Consider the following 19,206-nt stretch of genomic DNA (forward strand, 5'->3'; position numbering starts at 1 on the left):
AGTCATAAAGCACCGTGTCATGAAACTGCTCACTTCTCAATAGCAAGACACCGGCTTGTTGAAATTAAACTATACTACCAAACTAAGCAAACCTCCAATCCCCCCTTTTTTTTTTTTCCTTTTGTAAAAACCTAGCACCCAATTCAACATTTGGCATATTGAGAAATGTAAATATAAAAGCAAGCAGGGAAGGAGCACATAGCTGGCAAACCCAAAGATGAAGCTGCTTCAATTTACTCTTTGGTTTTAAACAGCTTCCCAGCATTTAACTGTACTAGATTAAGAGACTTATACATTGCATAAAGTCTAAAAATGAATGGTACCACTCATGTCTAATGAATAGTATTGCTCTCTATGAATTCTTTTAATATAATCTCTCCAACTTATAATTAAAGTTTAACGATTATTTGTTTCTAATTTGTCCAGAAGTAGGATATTTATATATAGTCCAAACGAAAGGGTCAAAAGTCTTGGATTTTACTCTTGGACGGTTGTCTGAAGAGGCAGAGAGCTTTCAACTTCTTTGGCAGCATCAGAGTTCCTTTGTGCAACAACTTTGGACAAACCAAACATCTGCAACGATCCATAACCACACAATATCATAAGACAGTTCAAAGGCAAAACCAGAAGGTAATGCAAATATACGAGAGTTCCTGAGGAAAAAAGCTTTCTAGAGTCAAACCTTTTGAATGGTTTTCTGAAAGCAAGTCTTGTGTTCTTCCATAGAAGCATTGACAAACTCATCAATGTGATCCTTCACATCTTCCCAAAAAGTAGCTTGCTCATTCTTCTTCTTTCGACACGAGGGAACAGGTGAGGCTGTACCAGCCGATGAAGTCTGCCTCTCCTGTTGGTTCTTCGGAGTATCCATGCCTCTAAAAGACTCAATACCTGAAAAGTTATCTCAGCAACGGAATGATCATCAAGAAGTAGAGACAATGTAAGACAGCAACACCTTTTATAAAGGAAAAATTTCTGGGAAATCATGATTCTTGATCATCATTTCAATTTTAGAATTCATGTGCAACAGAAGGGTGAATAATAAGCTCAGTAAAATCAAGCATGTACCTGCTAATTAACAAGTTTATTTGATTAAAACAAAAACTTAGTCAGACCAATCAAAGGAACAAAAGAGCACCAATCAAGCAAGAAATGAAAACAGCGTTCCTGTAAAATAGTTTAACAAGTTTATTTGATTAAAACAAAACCTTAGTCAGATCAATCCATGGAACAAAAGAGCACCAATCAAGCAAGAAAAGAAAACAGCATCCCTGTAAAATAGTTCATGCTTATTCTAATGCATATGCTGATATCCAGCTCAAGCAATCAAATGTAGTTCTGTAATTTCTTACATCCACATCCACAGGTGACAAAACGGAGTTCTCATATAAAAAGGATGAAATCACAGATGGCATATACAATATAACAATGAACTTATAATGACGATAACAACAAGAAGCTTTATCTGATTAGGTGGAGTCGGCTACATTGGTTATATTGTCAGCAACCGTTGGATGTATTGTTAGCAAGACCTATTTCAAAAACTTCACTAAGTGTCTTTTTTTGGCCTTACAAAATATGAAGCAGCTGGTATGTCCTTCTGTCCAGTAACCCAAGAAGGATTATGGTTGTGTTAAATAGACCCAACTTAAAATTAATTTCGTCGAAAGGAGAAGAAGGTTGCAGTATGATGCATCGAAGAAGTTGAACGCATTGAAAATTAATTTGCATACATGGAACATTAAAATGGTTACACAGATTGATAGAAAGAAATTATTTGCAAAGAAGAAGAAGAACAAATTTGTGCAGCCGAAATCAGCAAATTGTCCTCTCTTAAGAAAATCTTTGCTCACAGATGTAATAGCCAAAGGCAGCAGCTATAATCGCATTGTTGAAAGGTTCCATGACAAGAGAGATTCAGATATATGAAAGGCGAACCTTAGAAAGCAAATAATTTCCCTTCCTACGCACACTAACGCACCGGTATTGAATCGCTTCTGTATCCACGCTCACCTCCGGCGACGAATCCCACTTCTCCGTCAAGTATCTGTCAATGGCGACAATTCTGCCCCGAAACCGAACTTCATTAGTCGTTCTCCCTCAAATATTGGGCCTGGGCCGCCTGTTGACCAATTAATTATGAATTTTAAGCAGCATTTACGCAAGAATAAAGGTATGCACACAGCAGTTGGAAGTAATTATTTTAAAATATTTTACTATGTATATAGTATTTTAAAATATTTTTTTTTAAGATTATAAGCATTTTAAAATATTTTTTAATACATTCAACACCCAAAATATTTTAGGTGCAGAAAAAAATATTTTTTTGGTATATCTAACACTAAGACAAAATAGATATTTAAGAGTGTTAGATGCACTTAAAAAATGTTTCAGAATGTTAGATATACTATAAAATATTTTAGGGTGCTAGATATATATGAAAAAATATTTCGAAAGCATGGATGTTACCTTTTACGTGATTATAAAACTATGAATTATGAAATTAATGTCCTTTAATCTCTGAAAATTATATCATCTTTCAAATATCATCAGGTAAAACGGAAAAACCAATAATGCAACTAGAGCAAGAATTATTAGGACACCTGATCAGAAATTGGAGCAGCTAACGGCTATGCATACACTGAATCTTCGCCGATGAAACTAACATTGCCACCTGCGCAACTTGTAACTTCCTCAGCGGCAGTTTCTTCATCATCAAACCATATTAAAAGTTTGGTTTCAAAGGGTCTTTATGACCAAACGCTTGAGTTCTACAAGGAACTTCATGTCCATGGCTTCTACGCCATTTTCTCTGTTCTTCCATCAGTCGTAAAGGCATGCTCTTTCGCGCAGTGTCACGGTTTCGGTTCCCAGCTTCACTGTGGGTTTATCAAGACAGGCTTGGATTCAGAGACTGTTTTGACCAATTCCATCATCTCTATGTACGCCAAGTTCTCAGATGCTCAATCGGCACGTAAAGTGTTCGACAAGATGCCTCACAGAGACCCCATCACTTGGAATTCCATGATAAATTGTTATTTACAAAATGGATATGTCATAGAAGCTTTGGAAACGTTAAAGGAGATGTACTCGTTTGATCTTGTTCCCAAACCAGAGTTGTTAGCGGGTTTGTTATCCATGTGCGGAAAAATAGGTTTAAGAATAGGAAGACAGATTCACGGTCTTGTTATTGCTGATGAGAGAATGGAAGAAAAAGAGTCAGTTTTTCTGTCAACGTCTTTGATGGATTTCTATTTTAAAAGCAATGATTCTTTAATGGCTTCGCGTGTATTCAATGGAATGAAGGTGAAAAATGAGGTCTCATGGACAGCTATGATATCTGGGTACAGTTGTGATCAAGATTATGAGGAAGCTTTTGCATTTTTCAGAGCAATGCAGCGTGAGGGAGTTGAACCAAATAGAGTAACATTCATTTCTTTATTACAAGCTTGTGCAGAGCAAGGCCTTGTCAAGCATGGAAAGGAGATTCATGGTTATGCACTCCGTAGTGGGTTTGAATCAGACCATAGTTTTTCATCAGCTCTTATGAATATGTATTCTAAATTTGAGGTATCATTTCATCTTGCTGAGTTAATTTTCAAAAAGTCAAGTTATCGAGATGTGGTTTTATGGAGTTCAATGATCGGCGGCTATTCTCAAAGAGGGGATGGTTATAGTGCCTTGAAGCTTTTCAGACAGATGATGTTGGAGGGAATTGAACCAAGCTCTGTGACAATGCTGGCTGTAGTTTCTGCTTGCACTATCTTATCTTCTCTAAGGCATGGTTGTCGAATCCATGGCTATATCTTGAAACTTGGCTTAGATTCTGATATCTGCCTCGGCAATGCACTCATAGATATGTATGCTAAGTGTGGTTGCTTTCATGGTTCACACAAGATATTCCAAGAGATGCCGAAGCAAGATTCAGTTTCATGGAGTACTTTGATCAGTGCCTATGGCCTGCATGGATGTGGTGAAGAAGCTTTAAAACTTTTCTATGATATGAAAAACAAAGGAGTGAAGCCAGATTCCATCTGTTTCCTTGCTATTTTATCTGCCTGTAATCATTCTGGCCTTGTAGCTGAGGGAAAGAAGTTATTCAAACAAATAAGTGAAGATTTCAAATTACCTTTAACGATAGAGCATTATGCATGCCAAATTGACCTTCTAGGAAGGTCAGGGATGATTGAAGATGCTTTGGAGATAGTGACAATGATGCCAATGAAACCTAGTGCACGAATTTGGAGCTCTCTGGTATCTTCTTGTAAGCTTCATGGAAGACTGGATATTGCAGAAATGCTGGCCCCACACCTTATAAGATCTGAACCAGAAAATGCTGCCAATTATACCTTGTTGAATATGATTTATGCGGAACATGGTCGTTGGCATGATATAAAACAAGGGAGAGAATTTATGAAACTCCGAAGATTAAAGAAATGCTATGGATTCAGCCAAATTGAGACAGGAAATTAGATGTTATGAAAACGATGTTGTGGAACGGCTCTGAATTCTTTCATGCAGCAGGCTGGATCAGACTATAAAATGCCCGTATTAAGGATAGCAAGAAATGGTGCTTTAGCGATGCAAAAGACTCTCATCACCATCTGTGGTGGCCCTATGTAAAATTCATCACTATCTGCAGTGGCCCACGGAGTTACTATGGATGGAGTTATAGAAGCTGAAACTACCGAAAACAGGTGTGCCAGGTAAAGTCCCATATTATTCTAATTCTCTGTATCTGGAAAGCTGGAAAACAAATTGTACATTAAAGAGATTCAAGCAACTACTTTAGTGATCTTGTGGCCATATTAGAGACCGGTCTGATGTAGGTGTACTGACAAGCAGACCAAGGTGGCTATTCATAATTATAGTCCTGCGACAGGAACAGGAGGCTGGACCGTAAGAGTTTGAAAAAAATGAGGTTAAGAAGCGAAGCAAGTTACTCATTGAGGTCCCTTTTTTGGGTAATTTATAGGGGTCAGATTCAATGATAGTTTCGTCAGGTCACTTGGGTGGCTGCCAGATTCCAATATACAAGGAAAGATAAGCGTTAATGCCGCTATCTGGAAAGCTCTATGGTGGGATCTGTGAGGAACAGGATCTTTTGGATGTTGGCAGTTCAGACCTGAATATTGCGTGCTTCAACAAGTGGTTCCTCACTTACTTAAATAAGTCTCGGAAGGAGAAGACCAGTCTTGAAAGGAGATTCACAAGTGTTAAAAATAATTCAAGTCTAATGGTAACGTCAATAATTTTTGGAATCTTGAGACAATTGGTTCTGATGTTATCGTGGTCTTTTAACTTTTTCTAATAGCAAAAGTTGATTAGTTTATGTTTATCAGGAAAAAAACGAGATGGTGCTCTATCTATTCGGTATATTTCTTTTTTCAATCAATTAGATGTTGGGCCCCATGTTTCAAAACAAATTTAAAATGAGTTGTGACTTATAAGTAGTTTGATGTTCTATCATATATTTTACATTTATGTATTAATATTGATTTATAAGAGACGGAGGAAGATCAAGGAGAACAGTCAATTAGGTTATTGAACAAGACTTTTTAGTCAATAATACATTTAAAGATTTGATTGTTGATATAATTCAATAGCGTTGTGCTATCTATGTAGTCTTATTCCACCAGATGACATAAAGCTTGTTGTTATAGTATTAATATTGATACCTCACTTTGCTTTAAACTTGCTTTACTCCTTTCTAGAATTGAATCTAGCCTTGTTTGCCGGAGTTCAAGATGACATGTCCTTTTAACAATAAACTGAGACCACGTTTCTTGCAAGAGAGATGAAAAAAATTCATTACGTATCAAGCCAACCTTCAAACCAATGCATAAACATCTGTTAAATGAGTCTCGCAGAATAAAATTGTGGTAGCATATTGTCATGTTTGTTCATGATGGTCTTTTATTGAATACATGATAAAGACGTTGTAATTCATTATCTCACCGCTTCACAGTCACTGACGGAGTATATCCCGCTATAAGAATTCCAATTCTTCTCCTAGCTTTCATTTGTTTTGAACGTTAACTTGTAGACACACAGTCATAGAAAGCAGCGAAGGCTTATATATTGCTTGATGGGGAATCTCAAAAATCAAAACATAAGTGACTAGTATACTTGCTGTGTAAAGTGCTTCAGTGAAATCCATTTACAAAGTTGAGAGCAATTACTGATGAAAGGAGAAGCAAATGAAAAAGTTGTCCCAAAAGAAAAAAGTATATGACAAATTTATATAAGCCTCCTCTATTATTAATGATCGCTGTTATAAGTACAATATACATTTGTGAACAGAAACAGGTCAGAAGAAAAGGAAGCTGAATATATTCTGTATAGCAAGAAAACTTCAGTACTTACAAGTTCTGTTATTACATTTCAAGTCAGCTAATTAGTGGGTCATATTGATCATCATCCACAGAGAAATCTGGAAAGGCCTTATGGGCATCATCATCATCATGAGGCTCTTCAAACTGTTCCATTTCATCGTCATTCACGTATTGTCTCATTTTTTCTCTATACAGCATCATTTTATCTTCCAACAGACTAATCTGAGATTCGTTTTGCATAATAATCCACTGTAATGATTCAATCACTTCTTGGGCATATTGTTGCTTCTTCTCTGCTATTCTGCGGAATTGATTTGCTTCCATTTCTACTGAACTTTTCTCACTCTGAAGACGAAGAATCATCGCCATTGCTTCCTCTGTCGCTGTTGCAGAGGCTCTCCTTTCTCTCTCAAGCTCTGCATTGGCTGAGTCTGCGCGCTTCCTTTCAATCTTCACCAGTTTTCTTAATGTTATTACATCGATTTCCTGATCCTCATCATGAACTTCACTTTCATTATGGTGTTTCTCTTCAGAGATATCGAAATCTGTGTCAGCATCATCGTTGGATTTCGCGTTCTCTTTGCCAGAGATTGATTGGTTTTTGTTCAGTACATTCGGATTCAGAGAAGATTCCAGTGGGCCAAACTTCAAATGTGTGATCATCGAGGCACAAACTTCAACGACACCATCCTTAAAACAAAACCCATTTCTGGGTTTCGATCCGAATTCACTAAGAAAACGCATCAAACCCTTGAAATGCCAACCAAAATGCAAAAACTTCATACACAGCACAAAAATCAAGAGCATCGCCAATCCATTAAGAACCCGGAAGAAACTTACTCGAAGGAAAAACCCAAATCCAGTTTCACTCGCCTTATTCAAAAACTTCAGAATCGAAGCAACATCCATCACCCAAAACCCCACCAAAATTCGGAGAACATACAACTCAATAACAGAGCATACAGAAACCAACACACAGTAACGACCCGGAATCTGCATCTGGAGGCAGGAAATTCCGACAAATATAGAGTGAAAGAGGAAAGGAACTAATCTCCCAAAAAAGGCAGGAAAAAAATCTCAGCTTTTTAAGGCAAAAAATGGATAAGCGATCAGCATGGAGTGGTGAGGCTTATGACTAGAGAGAGGGAATAGATAAAGAAGAGTGAGCGGAATGGCGAGTTCAGAGGCGGACAAACAGAGGTGGGGTACACATGATATGTACTACTGTATTACCGTTACGTCAAATTATTAAAATTAAATGGCCGTAATAATACTGATAATAAGAAGTAGGTAATAACGTTTTAAATTGCTTCTTTTAAATATAATAGATAGATTCTCTTTATTATTTTCTTTTATAATCAATTAAAGGTAATTTCTACGAGAATTTCAATATTCCTAATGCTTGCAGTTACAGAAAAATTGTAGTTATAATTTTTCGCCAAAATTATGAAATCATATCATTAATTATAGTTGAATAACCATGATCTTGTTTTTTTATTTTCAGGGCCAAAATTATCATGGAATGAGTATCAAATATTTGCATATTGTGATATAACTATTTGCCAAAGTGTGCTATTTAAGTTTATAAATTTGTTATAAGCACGACCATTTAAAAGTATAATAGTATCAACAAATCAATGTGAATTCTGTAATTTGGTATACATTTTGTTTTTTATTTTTAATTGATAAATCAACATTAATAATCAATAATAACAAATATAAAAAAAAGGAAATCACAATATTCATAAATAAAAAAATGTAAAGCTTTACTGATCTTTTTTATTCTTTTGATTTGTCTAATTTGTCTCCACATTTTTTTTGGGGAATAAATAACAACAACAATAGTAAAAGAATACACCATGATAAACCCCTGTTTTAAACGACTAAGGGGTTCACTGGTATCTTCTGCAATGACATTTGAGAGCATAACTGCATAAGTGATGCGCAATCTTTTTTTTTTAATAACATTCTGCTAATTTTTTCCATATTATAAAAGGTTTAAAATTCAAAACAAATCGTCACAAACTATGGACGTAATCTTTTAAGAAAAATCATTATTATGTTGACCTTGTAAGAATTTTTTTTTTAAACCAGTTGTAAGAAAATTATTACTGGTGTCATAAGTAATAACAACGCATGTTTTCCTTTTCTAAGACCACAAATATGGGTATTTTAAAGGGAAAATTCCAGAAAAAGCCCTTGAAATATACTAAATCTCAGATTGGGTCCTTAAATTTCGAAAATGACAGAATGGGTTATTGACCCAATCTGTCATTTGTGAAATTAAGACGAATTGACAATTTTGCCTCTGGCTAAGCAAAAGTGAGTAGTTATTCTCTAAACAAATCTAGGTAACGCTTACACTGTTCTAGTGATTACAAGATTAGTTGTAGTTAATAATAAGGTACATGACAATAATAAGATACCTGACTATAAAAAATGAGTAGTTATTCTCTACACAAATCTAGGTAATGCTTACATTGTTCTAATAATTACAAAATTAGTTGTAGTTAATAACAAGACACCTGACTATAAAAAAGTGAGTAGTTATTCGCTACACGAATCTAGATAACACCTAAACCCTTATAGTAATTCCTTAAATCATTGTAGTGAATGAATGCAAATGAGGGTAAAGTTGTCAATTCCTCTTAATTTGACAAATGACACATTGGGTCACTGACCCATTCTGTCATTTCCGAAATTCCAAGACCCAATCTAAAATTTCCCATATTCTAAGGACTTTTTTTTGGGATTTTTCTTATTTTAAACTCAAATATACGCATTACGTAACCAAGAGAAGAAAATTTTAAAAAAAATAAATCTCAAGTCTTGTAAGATACTCCTTCGGTCCTCAATATAAAACTTATTTAACTAATTTGATTAGATTAATAAAATTAGGTAAGTTAGTTAATTATAAGAAATGTGATATGTTTTTCCTAAAATACCATAATCATCTTTCTTAATACCCCTCTTCCTCTTCTACTTGATTATGGTTGAGCGAGTATCCATAGAGGTAATTTAGAGAAAATTGATAAAAATATGAGAAATGAGTTTTATATTTAGGACCAAAATCAACTCAACAATTGAATCCTATATTAAAGATCGAAAGAGTACTACCTCTGGTTTTTAATATAAGATGTCGTTTGACTTTTATTTTGGTCTTAAATATAAGACCCTAATATATTTTGTCTCTCATATTTATGCATTTTTTTCAAGATAGTTCTTTTAATAATGGTAGCTCTAATTAATACACTTGACTAGTAAAAATATTTTAGGAAAGATAACATATATTTATTACAAATAACTTGACTTCTTTCTTTAATCTTTTCAAATTAGTAAAGTTAGGACTGGAGGTAGTATATTATACAGATAAAAATTGAAGACGGCGGTTAGGTATAGGTGATGTGGGAAGAAGAAGGAGAAGAAGAAAACAATAATCGAAGCTACCCACCTAAAATCTCAACTACTCCTCATTGAGTGAGGTAAAGTATGGTTTTTTTTTTTCCAATTCAAAAAAAAAAGATGGGTTTTTCATAAACAGGTTCATATGAAATTTATTAAAGGACAGCCAGGTGCACAAGGTCGTCCCAGGGAAGGGCCGGATCTTAAAGGCTGATACCGCAGCTTAACCAGTTGCTCTAAGACTTCCCTTTAAGGGTCCGTTTGGATCAGCGATTGAAAAAGTAGCTTATTAAAAAAGTAACTTATAGAGAAGTGAAATTGGATAAAAGCTAAATTGGATAAGCTGAATTGTGTTTGGATTAGAGTTCAGAAAAGCTAGATTGCAAAAGTGAGATTAGTAAAAGGTTGTTTAGATTATGATTTAGTAAAAGTAAGTTTGGTTATAAAATGACCAAAATAGATATGAGTTTTAATAAATAATGAAACATGATTAAAAAAATAATTTCACATAATACAATGAAATTAAAATAATTTAATATGAAGAAGTCATAAAAAATATTTTAAATATAAAGTGAAACATGAAAAAATAAAAGTATATTTTTAGGAGCATATTTAAAAATAAAAATATATTTCTAACTTATTCATTACTTTCAACTAATTTTAACTGATTTTTTATTATCTACAAATTAGTTATTTGAAACTTATAATAAGAACGAAAAGAGGTAATAAATTTCTTAACTTTTTTTCTCTCCATATTTCAAAAGCTATAAGCCATAAGCTGTTAATTTTAGCTTATAGCTTATTGTAGCTTTTCAGACAAAAGCCCGATTGCAGAAAAGCTGATCCAAACAGACCCAATTGTGCCAATTGAGCTTATAGAGCTTATAGAGCTTATAAGCTACTTATAAGCTCAAAATAAGTGATGCCAAACAGGCACTAAGTTCACATGAAATTTGTAAAAAGAAAATTTTTAGAATATCTTAAATATTTACTGCTAAACCCGTTCTGATTTTCTGTACTTCTCTCTAAGAATGGATGAGCATTTTGAATGTTGGTTGATATCTATTGTACGCCTTCTTTTGAGATACTGTTCAATGTCCTTACCTGTAATGAAGTAGAAACTGAACCTATGGTGAGTTATGGAAGAACTGAAACTGTATTGGGAAAGTAGTTTCAGAAGTATAGTGTGCCTTTGGTTCAAAGTTTGCCAAACTGAACTGAAATTTGCTTGAGGCTACTCTAATTTGAGTTTACCATTATAAGTTTTACCCCACTAGATGAGATTGGCTACATAGATCAAACGACCTATGCTTTGTCAATTACCAAATATTTGGAGACATACTGCATAATTAGTTTTAAAATAGTCAGATAAAACTTTTAAAACTTATTAAGTACTTTTCACTCACAAATAACTCTTATAACGTTTTTCCAATTGAAACACACAGCTCTTATCCAATATTATAACATTCTCATTAGTTCACAACTATTTTGTATAATCGATCTCAAATACCTGGATGTTGTCACTTATGGTACGATTTGATTTCTCATTTTTACTTTCAAATCATTTCCAACTTGCCTTCTATCAAATTTACAGTCCATATACTTTATATTACTCCTACTCAGACGGAAACCCTCTGGTTCTAAGGTCCTTCTCCATATTTACAATTACAAAAATAGCCGTGGAAATTGAATTGGTGTTCCGGAGGCTGGCATCTTGTTGCTTCCTGCATAACAAGAGAAGGAAACAAGTGGTGAGGAGGGTTGAGATATTGTAGTAGTTTATTGCATCGCTACTAGTCAGTTAATCTTGTTTTCATCTGTTTTCTCCTTATATTCTTACTGAGCTTATAACCCGCTTCCTCACTGAAAGGTTAGAAAAATAATAATAATAAACCGCTAAGCTTCTTGAACTCTCTTTCTCAGCTACTATCAGGCTATCCGAATCTTATAATTCCCTCCATTGTTTATGCAATAAAAGAGATCATAAGTGATACTTAAGTCTTGGCATTCATTCGCCTAACACAGTTAGCTTTTCAGAATTCTCATTTTTCTCATGTCAAATTACAGAACTTGGTGGCCGTCCTCATTAAGGCCCAAGTGCTATATTTTGTTCTATATACTTCTTTTTCATGATCTCCCATGAATATTTTTAGTCCTAAAATAGGTTCTAATAGTTTCCTCTCAGTTAATTAGCTCTCTACCTGCAATTTGCCAGAACTACAGGTGAAATGTGAATCCCAAAAAAAAAAAAAAAGAATCTCAATTCTCGTTTCCAGCAGAAAAGACTGCATAAAAGATTATACAAAAAACAGAGTTCATCTCAATTTAGTGTGTGTGCAGAATGGGGTCTGCTGGAGAAATGCTTGACTGTGATGAGCCAGTGAAAAAGCCATCACTTAAAGGGAAGGTACGATTGATCCTCGAAGCACTAGCACTTGACGAAGAGTTTGAAGATATAAAGTCACTGATTCCAACAGAATCATTTGGAAGTGCAGGCTTCTGGGATGGCAGATTGGGTAAAGGAGCTTCAAAATTAAGCACCTGAACTACTTGTCTCATAGGAGGCCTTTGAATATGATCCGGATGAGCACACCATAATCCCACCATCATCAACCTCTGCATTTCCTGCTCATTGAAGTCTCCACACAATCTCTGATCAGCTGCTTCAAGAACACTTTCTCTGCCATGGAGTTCCCAAGTCCAATCCACAAGTAAAACCCGTTCTTCATTGGCACTAAATTGGATTGCTTTTCTCCCGCAAGCAATTTCCAAAGCGACGACTCCAAAACCATACACATCAGTCTCTCTACTGGCCTTTCCTTTTGAGATGTATTCGGGAGCCATATATCCAAAGGTTCCCGCTAGATCTGTTGTTTTATACCCTTTTGCATGGTCCACCAGTCTAGCCAACCCAAAATCTCCGAGTTTTGCGTTGAATTTTGGATCTAACATAACATTGCTTGCTTTTATGTCCCTATGAACCACACATTGTTCACACTCTTCATGGAGGTAATATAATGCTAAGGCCAGGCCTTGAGCTATGTTGTATCTTTGTTCCCATGTCAAGAGACTTTTGCCTTTGAAGAGATGAGAATCTAAGCTTCCGTTTTGCATGAACTCGTAAACCAGCATTAAGTCATTGTGCTCATGGCACCAACCGATCAGTCGAACCAGATTCTTATGCCTCAGTTGGCTGATGATCTTGACCTCTGATGCATACTCCTTCACCCCTTGCTTAGATCCTTGTGATATCCTTTTAATAGCAGCATAGCTATTCAATTCTTCTATGAACCCTTTGTAAACGCCACCGAATCCTCCCTCTCCAAGCTTATTCTCTTGTGTAAAGTTGTCTGTTGCTTTAACAAGCTGATTATATGGAAACTTATTCGGCCCTATCATTCTCTGGAACTCATCTTCCATTCTTATTAGCTCAAAGCCAAAAGCACCAATTCTTCTTCCTCTTCGTCTTCTCCAAATCATAAACCAAAATAACCCCATTCCACAAATTAAAACACCTCCTCCTATGCTCAATGCTTCTATAAGTCCTATCTTGCTCTGATTGTTCTGATCTGCCATGTCTAACCTTGAACTGAAGGACCAAGAGCAAAGAGTATGGATCTCATCATGTAAATAACCTGTTGCAGAAGAGAATCCAAACTCAACCCACTCTGGAAGAACATAAGCCAAGTTGACAATATGAAAGAAATTCTGTTCAATTCTGGACCCATTCTCATACCCAATAAAACTTACACTCAAATTGAAAGAACTTGAATTGTACTTGATCATGGCATCATATTTTCTTCCATCCTTGACAGTGAACCACTTTTTAGTATAACTTGGGTTCAGAGAATTAATATCAATCCCCACATGATCATAAGGAGGATCCAAATCGAGATTTGGGAAGGTGTCAAACTCCACAGCCACAAAAGGATGCTGCTTTCTGTAATTTGGATCTTTCAATTGCAGACGACTCACGAGGCCAATTCCGGCTCCATCTCTAGGATCAGGAAGGGGAAAGCCTGGTGCGGCAAGGAAGAAGGTTATGCCATCTCCAAGATTGGTGGTCTTGCCTTGTGTATTGATGATGAAGGAGAAATGGGAGGAAAAATCTGTGACTTTTCTTGTCATCTCATCCCTTGTTGTCATCTCATCCCAAAGATGGAGATTTCCGCCGGAGGTGACTCTCCCAACGCTGTCTTTCTCTAACTTAGTGAGGTTCAGGCATCCACTTTCCCAGTGAACATCTCCTTTAAGTTCCAATGTTGGATCACTGTTCTTGAATTGTTCATAGTTGAAGGAAAGTGAAGAAACAGAAGGGTATGTGAGAAAGAATAACAGGGTTATGGTGGTAATGAGTTCCAAACAAGGAAGATAATTGGGAGGAGGATTGTTAATGTATTGGCTAGCTGCCATGGTTCAGGAGGCTAACAGTGTTCTTTTGTTTTCCCCACTCTCTTCAAATAGCTTGGAAATGGGAAGAGCTGCAGAAGAGAATTTGAGATTGAATTGTATATCAGGGAAGTGGCCAGGTGGGTGCATGAAAGAGAATTTGAGTGTGCATCTTACGTGTTACGTTGGAAGAGAAATAAAAATTCAATTTGTTAAGCTTCAAAAACGTATTTACGTTAATTGGATTAAAATGGAGGAGTTGCTTATATAAATTGCTCATATCTTTTTTTAAAAAAAATAAATTTATTGAATTAACCCATTTTTATTTGCTTTCTTGATAAACTGCTCGCATCTCTATGTGTTTAATATATTATCTATAACGCAAAATTAATATTTTTATAAATAATTTTGAAGTACTAGAAAAATTGGTTTTAAAAAAATTCAAATCAACCGTTGTTTTAAGCATAAAAAAGGGAATTAAAAATGAGTTAACTCAATAAATTTATCAAAATATAAAATTATTGTAGTCTCTACTAATACTCTTATTAAATTTTATGATAACTCTCTCACATGAATTAAGTCTTTCACATTTAATAGTAAGAGTAAATAAGGAAAATAATTCATAGTTTGGATAAATGGGACTCATATTTTGGATTCAGAAAAAGTTTTAGGGTATGTTTGGCTCAATGAGAGGAAGGGGAGGGGAGGGATTTTAATGGAAGGAAGGGGAGGGAAGGGGAGTGGAAGGATTTTAATATTATCTTGTTTGGATTTATAAAAAAAGAGGGGAGGGGAGGGAAAAACATTTTAATATGGATAATTTTGTTCTTATTTTATTTAAAGTGTGGGCATAATGGTCACAACATGACAAAATATAGACATAATGGTTATAACATGACAAAATATGAGCATAATGGTCATAATATGACAAAATATTGCCCTTTCCCTCCAAATCCTCTCAATTTTGGAGGGGAGGTTAGGGAGGGGAGGGGAGGGGAAATTTTAAAAAATTTTCCCTCCCCTCCTAAAATTTGTGTGTTGCCAAACAAGAAAAAATGATTAAAATCCCTCCCCTTCCCTCCCCTCACTCCCAAATCTCTCATACCAAACACACCTTAAAGAACCAAGACCCATGGTTTGCTTTTCAACCCAAAAATGTGATCAAATATCAGGGTTTGACTAAAATGTCCCGATAACTACCATACCAAGCTATTAAATTGAGATGACTGGCTCAAAATGTTGCGATTGCCTGGATTGAGACGTGGACTTACTAAAAGTGCATATTAAATATACATGCCCCACATATGCGTTTCACATGTTTCTTTTCAAAAGACTTTTTGATGATGAACTTGGACGGAGATCGCAAAGTGCGGGCCATGTATTTCGTACGTAGGCTTGAATTTTATGGAGGTGGGAATAAGAGTGAGACTTTAAAATTACATTTGGTACAAGTAACATTTGAGAAAACCCCTCAGGAGATGTGTCTATATTTAATACCTGACAGTATTTTGAATATGATTATTTTCGATAGAAGAATACTTATACTTTAAAAAAAAATTCAGGAGAATGTTTATATTAGTTTTATTTTATAATTATTCATAGATTATATGAAGACTTATAACCCTTTAATAAATCAAAATAGGAGTTTGTGAAATATTATATAGGATAATTTAGTAGAAATAATGCTCGACCCCATAAACAACTTTCCAATGCCTTAAAAGGTGGTAGTATTGTGCAATCCCATCTAGAGAGTATTATGTATTTCCAAAAACTGTTTAATGCTCCGTACCAAATATGTTAAAATAATAAATGCCAATACCAATGCCAATCCCAACCACCTTAATACTTTATGCCGAACGAAGCCAAATGTCTATCAAGTATCAAGGCTGGAGACCTTTTTTTTTTTTTTTTTTTTTAAATTCAAGTCCTTGCTTGCTATTACCTCCGATCCTTAATATAAGACCTTGTTTGACTTTTATTTTGATCTTAAATATAAGACCTCAATCTACTTTATCTCTTATATTTATACATCTTTTTCCAAGATAGTCGTTCTAATAATTATACTTCTGGTCAATATAGTTGATTAGTAAGAATATTTTAGGAAAGACAACACTTATTTATTACAAATAACTAACTTAACTTCTTTTCTTAATCTCCTCAAATTAGTCAACCGGATCTTATAATTAGGATCGGAGGTAGTGTTTCATATTTTAGCTTCCAATCATCATTTTTTCTCCAAAGTACATAAAATGCAATCCAATTGAATGAAAGATCAAATATCAATCATCCCAAAATTATGTGTTAAGGGAAAATAATATATGTCTTCGTTTTGCCCATTTTACCCCTAATCTCATGCAGTCGACCCCGAGTATGATTAATCATAAAGGCAGAACTTAAGCTCTCTTCAACATAACGAAATCCCCAAACAAGATGCAAAATTTCACGATAAAATAGGGACTTGTCAACTGGATAGAGGCTTCCCCAGCTTGTACGAATGAAAATGGGTTCTCAGGAATTTCTTTTCCGCCTGCCAAACATGTCAAGCCAAAGGAAAATATGCTATTTTCCTTTTCCATTAGCAGATTTTCCTTGTATCAAACGGAATATTAATACGCATATTATGAGTGATCAGATAATGTGTGTCTGCACGTATATATTTATTTATGTGACCCAGTAATTAAGAAGCTCAAAACCAGTTATTGAAGTGAGGAAGATTCTTGAATATCCAGGAATACTTATTATGTATCTAGAATATTACAGTTTCCATGTCTGCAATAGTTTCATTAGTTTACTGACATTAATTTGATGCCTAATGAATTTAACTGCCAGTGAGGCCACTGATCTCAGAGTGTATGTTGTTAGGCTCTATCATTACAATTTATGGAAGCAGAATTTGAAACATGTAAAATTGGGCTAATATGAAAGTTGCTTTTCTGGTCAACAATGGAAAGATTTCCACCTGAAATAAGCTCTAAATCTCTCTGATGATTTGGTCAAGCAAGAAGCATGAACTAATTCAGATGTTATTTACTCAAATGAGAAATGGCCATCATCCAACAAATGTGAATTACACAGAAAACTCAGGAATCAGCTTCTAGCGGGGGTACAAAGTTGAAAAATCAGAGGAACGAAAATTTATGTCTTGGTTTTACAATTCAGATTGCTTCATTGAATGTTGAATATATGTTGGAACAGGCAAACTTGTTGGAAGACAGGGAAGTCGATCTTGTCTTATTGAAGGTCTACTATAATGATCAGGACGAGCACACCAGAGACCAGTAACCATCAAGCGATGAATCTGTGATGTCTCAAAATCCCCATTTAGTCTTGAACCAGCAGCGTCAAGAATCTCCCACTTCCATAAAGACCCCACCCCCATTTCACCATAAAAATTTCATCTTCTGAAGCCGTGGGGTCAATGGGTTTCTTCCACAAGCTATCTCCAAAATGACAGTCCCAAAACTGTATACATCGGATTCCTTACTAGCCCTGCAAAAGTTAAGATATTCAGAAGCCATGTAGCCCCTGGTTCCAGCCAAAGGCGAAGCGGTTTGAGACCTTTTTGCATGATCTTCCAGCCTAGCTAACCCGAAATTCCCAACTTTTGGATTGAAATTTTAGTCTAGCATGATGTTATTTGATTTCATGTCTCTATAAATTACAGATTGCTCCTGTTATTCATGTAGGTACAGTAATGCTGATGCCAAGCCTTGAGCTATTTTATATCTTATTTCTCAATTCAACAAGCTTTTAACTGTTGAAGAGATGAAAATCTAGGCTTCCATTTGGCATGTACTCATAAACAAGCAAGAGTTCTTTTCTTCTGTCACACCAAACTATTAGTTGGACTAAGTTTTTGTGCCTCGGTTGACTTACAATTCTCACTTCTGAAGCAAACTCCTTCGTCCCTTGTTTAGAACTCTCCGATATCTTCTTAATGGCCACATGGGAATTCAAGTCTTTGAGAGACCTCTATAAACAGCCCCAAATCCTCCTTGTCCTGGTTTCTTATCATCTTTGAAATTATTTGTAGCACTCGCCAATTCAGCATATTTAAACTTTTTGGGACCTGTTCCTATCTCAAATTCTTCATCCATGTACTCATTAAATCCATGACTGTCCTCTAACTCTTCATTGTCCTTCTTCCACTTCTTCCACAAGCCAAAAGTCACTAATCAATAGTTCTACTTGCCTTTTCTTCTCTGACTGTCAGTCATTTTTATGCTGTCATCTAGATTTGAGCTAAAATCCCATGAATATAAACTATGTATAGCAGATGCATTTCCTGTAGCAGCTGAGAAACCAAAAGTTCCCCCATTCGGGAAGATAACATCTAAAATCAACAATGGAAGAAAGGTGTTGCAGAGAATGGTGCCATTCCCAAAACCAGTGAACACAACACTCATATTTCTGGAACTTGAATTGTAACGAAACCAAGCCTCGTTGAGTTTGCTTCTTTTAATATCAGCCAACCAAGTCACAGCGGCAATAGAACTCAAAGAATTAACATGCACACCCACATGTTCATTGGGAGGATCCCAGAAATTTGTGTGAATATCAATCTCAACAGCAACAAAAGGATGGTCTATTGAGTTCAAATGGGAATCGCCAAGGACAATTGCACCACCTGTGTGTCATGTGGAAGCTTAGAACCAGAATCTGCAAGGAAAAAAGCAAGCCCATCTCCATATTTACCGTTGTTCAGTGAATCAATCTTGAAGGAGAAATGGGCAGTGAAATATGTGAGGTTCATGGGTTTGTAATAAACGGCTCGACCGGTTTTGTTAATCCCTATGTGGGTTGGGAGTGAGAAGAATGACAAAATTTTCAGGGGCCGCTGAACCTTCATAGATTATGATGCCATCAGTAGGACTGAAGCTAGTGAAGTTGAAGGATAAGGAAAATGCTTGTGGGATGATAATGGACAAGAACATCATTAACTTTAAGATTTGGACTCACTTTTAAGGAAGATGAAGGCCTTTTGGGTAATGGCAGCCAAAGGACTTGAACTCAATTTTAAGTGCGTACTACTGGCTTGGCCGTGCCAATCAAACCACGGAATATTCGGGAAGAGGCATCT

At 35.5% G+C, this 19,206-nt stretch overlaps 4 protein-coding genes and 1 pseudogene across 5 annotated transcripts; 1 reads left to right on the forward strand and 4 right to left on the reverse strand.

The window, feature by feature from the left end:
* Positions 1-279: 279 nt before the first annotated feature.
* On the reverse strand, positions 280-2,025 carry LOC114745227 (uncharacterized). Of its 2 annotated transcripts, none has more exons than XM_028933377.1 (3): positions 1,939-2,025; positions 683-891; positions 280-573 (listed from the first exon to the last, which is right to left on the reverse strand). In XM_028933377.1, the coding sequence occupies exons 2-3, from the start codon at positions 869-871 to the stop codon at positions 478-480; spliced, it is 285 nt and encodes a 94-aa protein (XP_028789210.1). In that variant the 5' UTR covers positions 872-891; positions 1,939-2,025; the 3' UTR covers positions 280-477. The 2 variants fall into 2 exon arrangements, with proteins under 2 accessions (XP_028789210.1, XP_028789211.1); XM_028933378.1 differs by having other exon boundaries at positions 683-903; positions 1,939-2,008.
* A 630-nt stretch (positions 2,026-2,655) lies between these two features.
* LOC114745219 (pentatricopeptide repeat-containing protein At4g31070, mitochondrial-like) lies at positions 2,656-4,473 on the forward strand. The gene has a single exon (XM_028933371.1). The coding sequence runs from the start codon at positions 2,656-2,658 to the stop codon at positions 4,471-4,473; it is 1,818 nt and encodes a 605-aa protein (XP_028789204.1).
* A 1,757-nt stretch (positions 4,474-6,230) lies between these two features.
* On the reverse strand, positions 6,231-7,401 carry LOC114745228 (protein FLOURY 1-like). The gene has a single exon (XM_028933379.1). It carries the CDS (start codon positions 7,332-7,334, stop codon positions 6,390-6,392), a length of 945 nt encoding a protein of 314 aa, XP_028789212.1. The 5' UTR covers positions 7,335-7,401; the 3' UTR covers positions 6,231-6,389.
* Positions 7,402-12,062: 4,661 nt separating this feature from the next.
* On the reverse strand, positions 12,063-14,232 carry LOC114745220 (L-type lectin-domain containing receptor kinase IX.1-like). The gene has a single exon (XM_028933372.1). It carries the CDS (start codon positions 14,148-14,150, stop codon positions 12,063-12,065), a length of 2,088 nt encoding a protein of 695 aa, XP_028789205.1. The 5' UTR covers positions 14,151-14,232.
* Positions 14,233-17,274: 3,042 nt separating this feature from the next.
* LOC114745221 (L-type lectin-domain containing receptor kinase IX.1-like) lies at positions 17,275-19,063 on the reverse strand (annotated as a pseudogene).
* Positions 19,064-19,206: the final 143 nt, after the last annotated feature.

Source organism: Neltuma alba, unplaced genomic scaffold (genome assembly GCF_004799145.2).
Source record: "Neltuma alba isolate B1F8T4 unplaced genomic scaffold, ASM479914v2 tig00004560_pilon, whole genome shotgun sequence".
Classification (NCBI taxonomy): Eukaryota; Viridiplantae; Streptophyta; class Magnoliopsida; order Fabales; family Fabaceae; genus Neltuma; species Neltuma alba.

Bases quoted from the DNA above. Each gene is read 5' to 3' on its own strand.
- LOC114745227 (XM_028933377.1), bottom strand. From the start codon at position 871: ATGGATACTCCGAAGAACCAACAGGAGAGGCAGACTTCATCGGCTGGT. The intron at 574-682 runs GTTTGACTCTAG...GGATCGTTGCAG, and splicing joins TTCAGAAAACCATTCAAAAG to ATGTTTGGTTTGTCCAAAGT.
- LOC114745219 (XM_028933371.1), top strand. From the start codon at position 2,656: ATGAAACTAACATTGCCACCTGCGCAACTTGTAACTTCCTCAGCGGCA.
- LOC114745228 (XM_028933379.1), bottom strand. From the start codon at position 7,334: ATGCAGATTCCGGGTCGTTACTGTGTGTTGGTTTCTGTATGCTCTGTT.
- LOC114745220 (XM_028933372.1), bottom strand. From the start codon at position 14,150: ATGGCAGCTAGCCAATACATTAACAATCCTCCTCCCAATTATCTTCCT.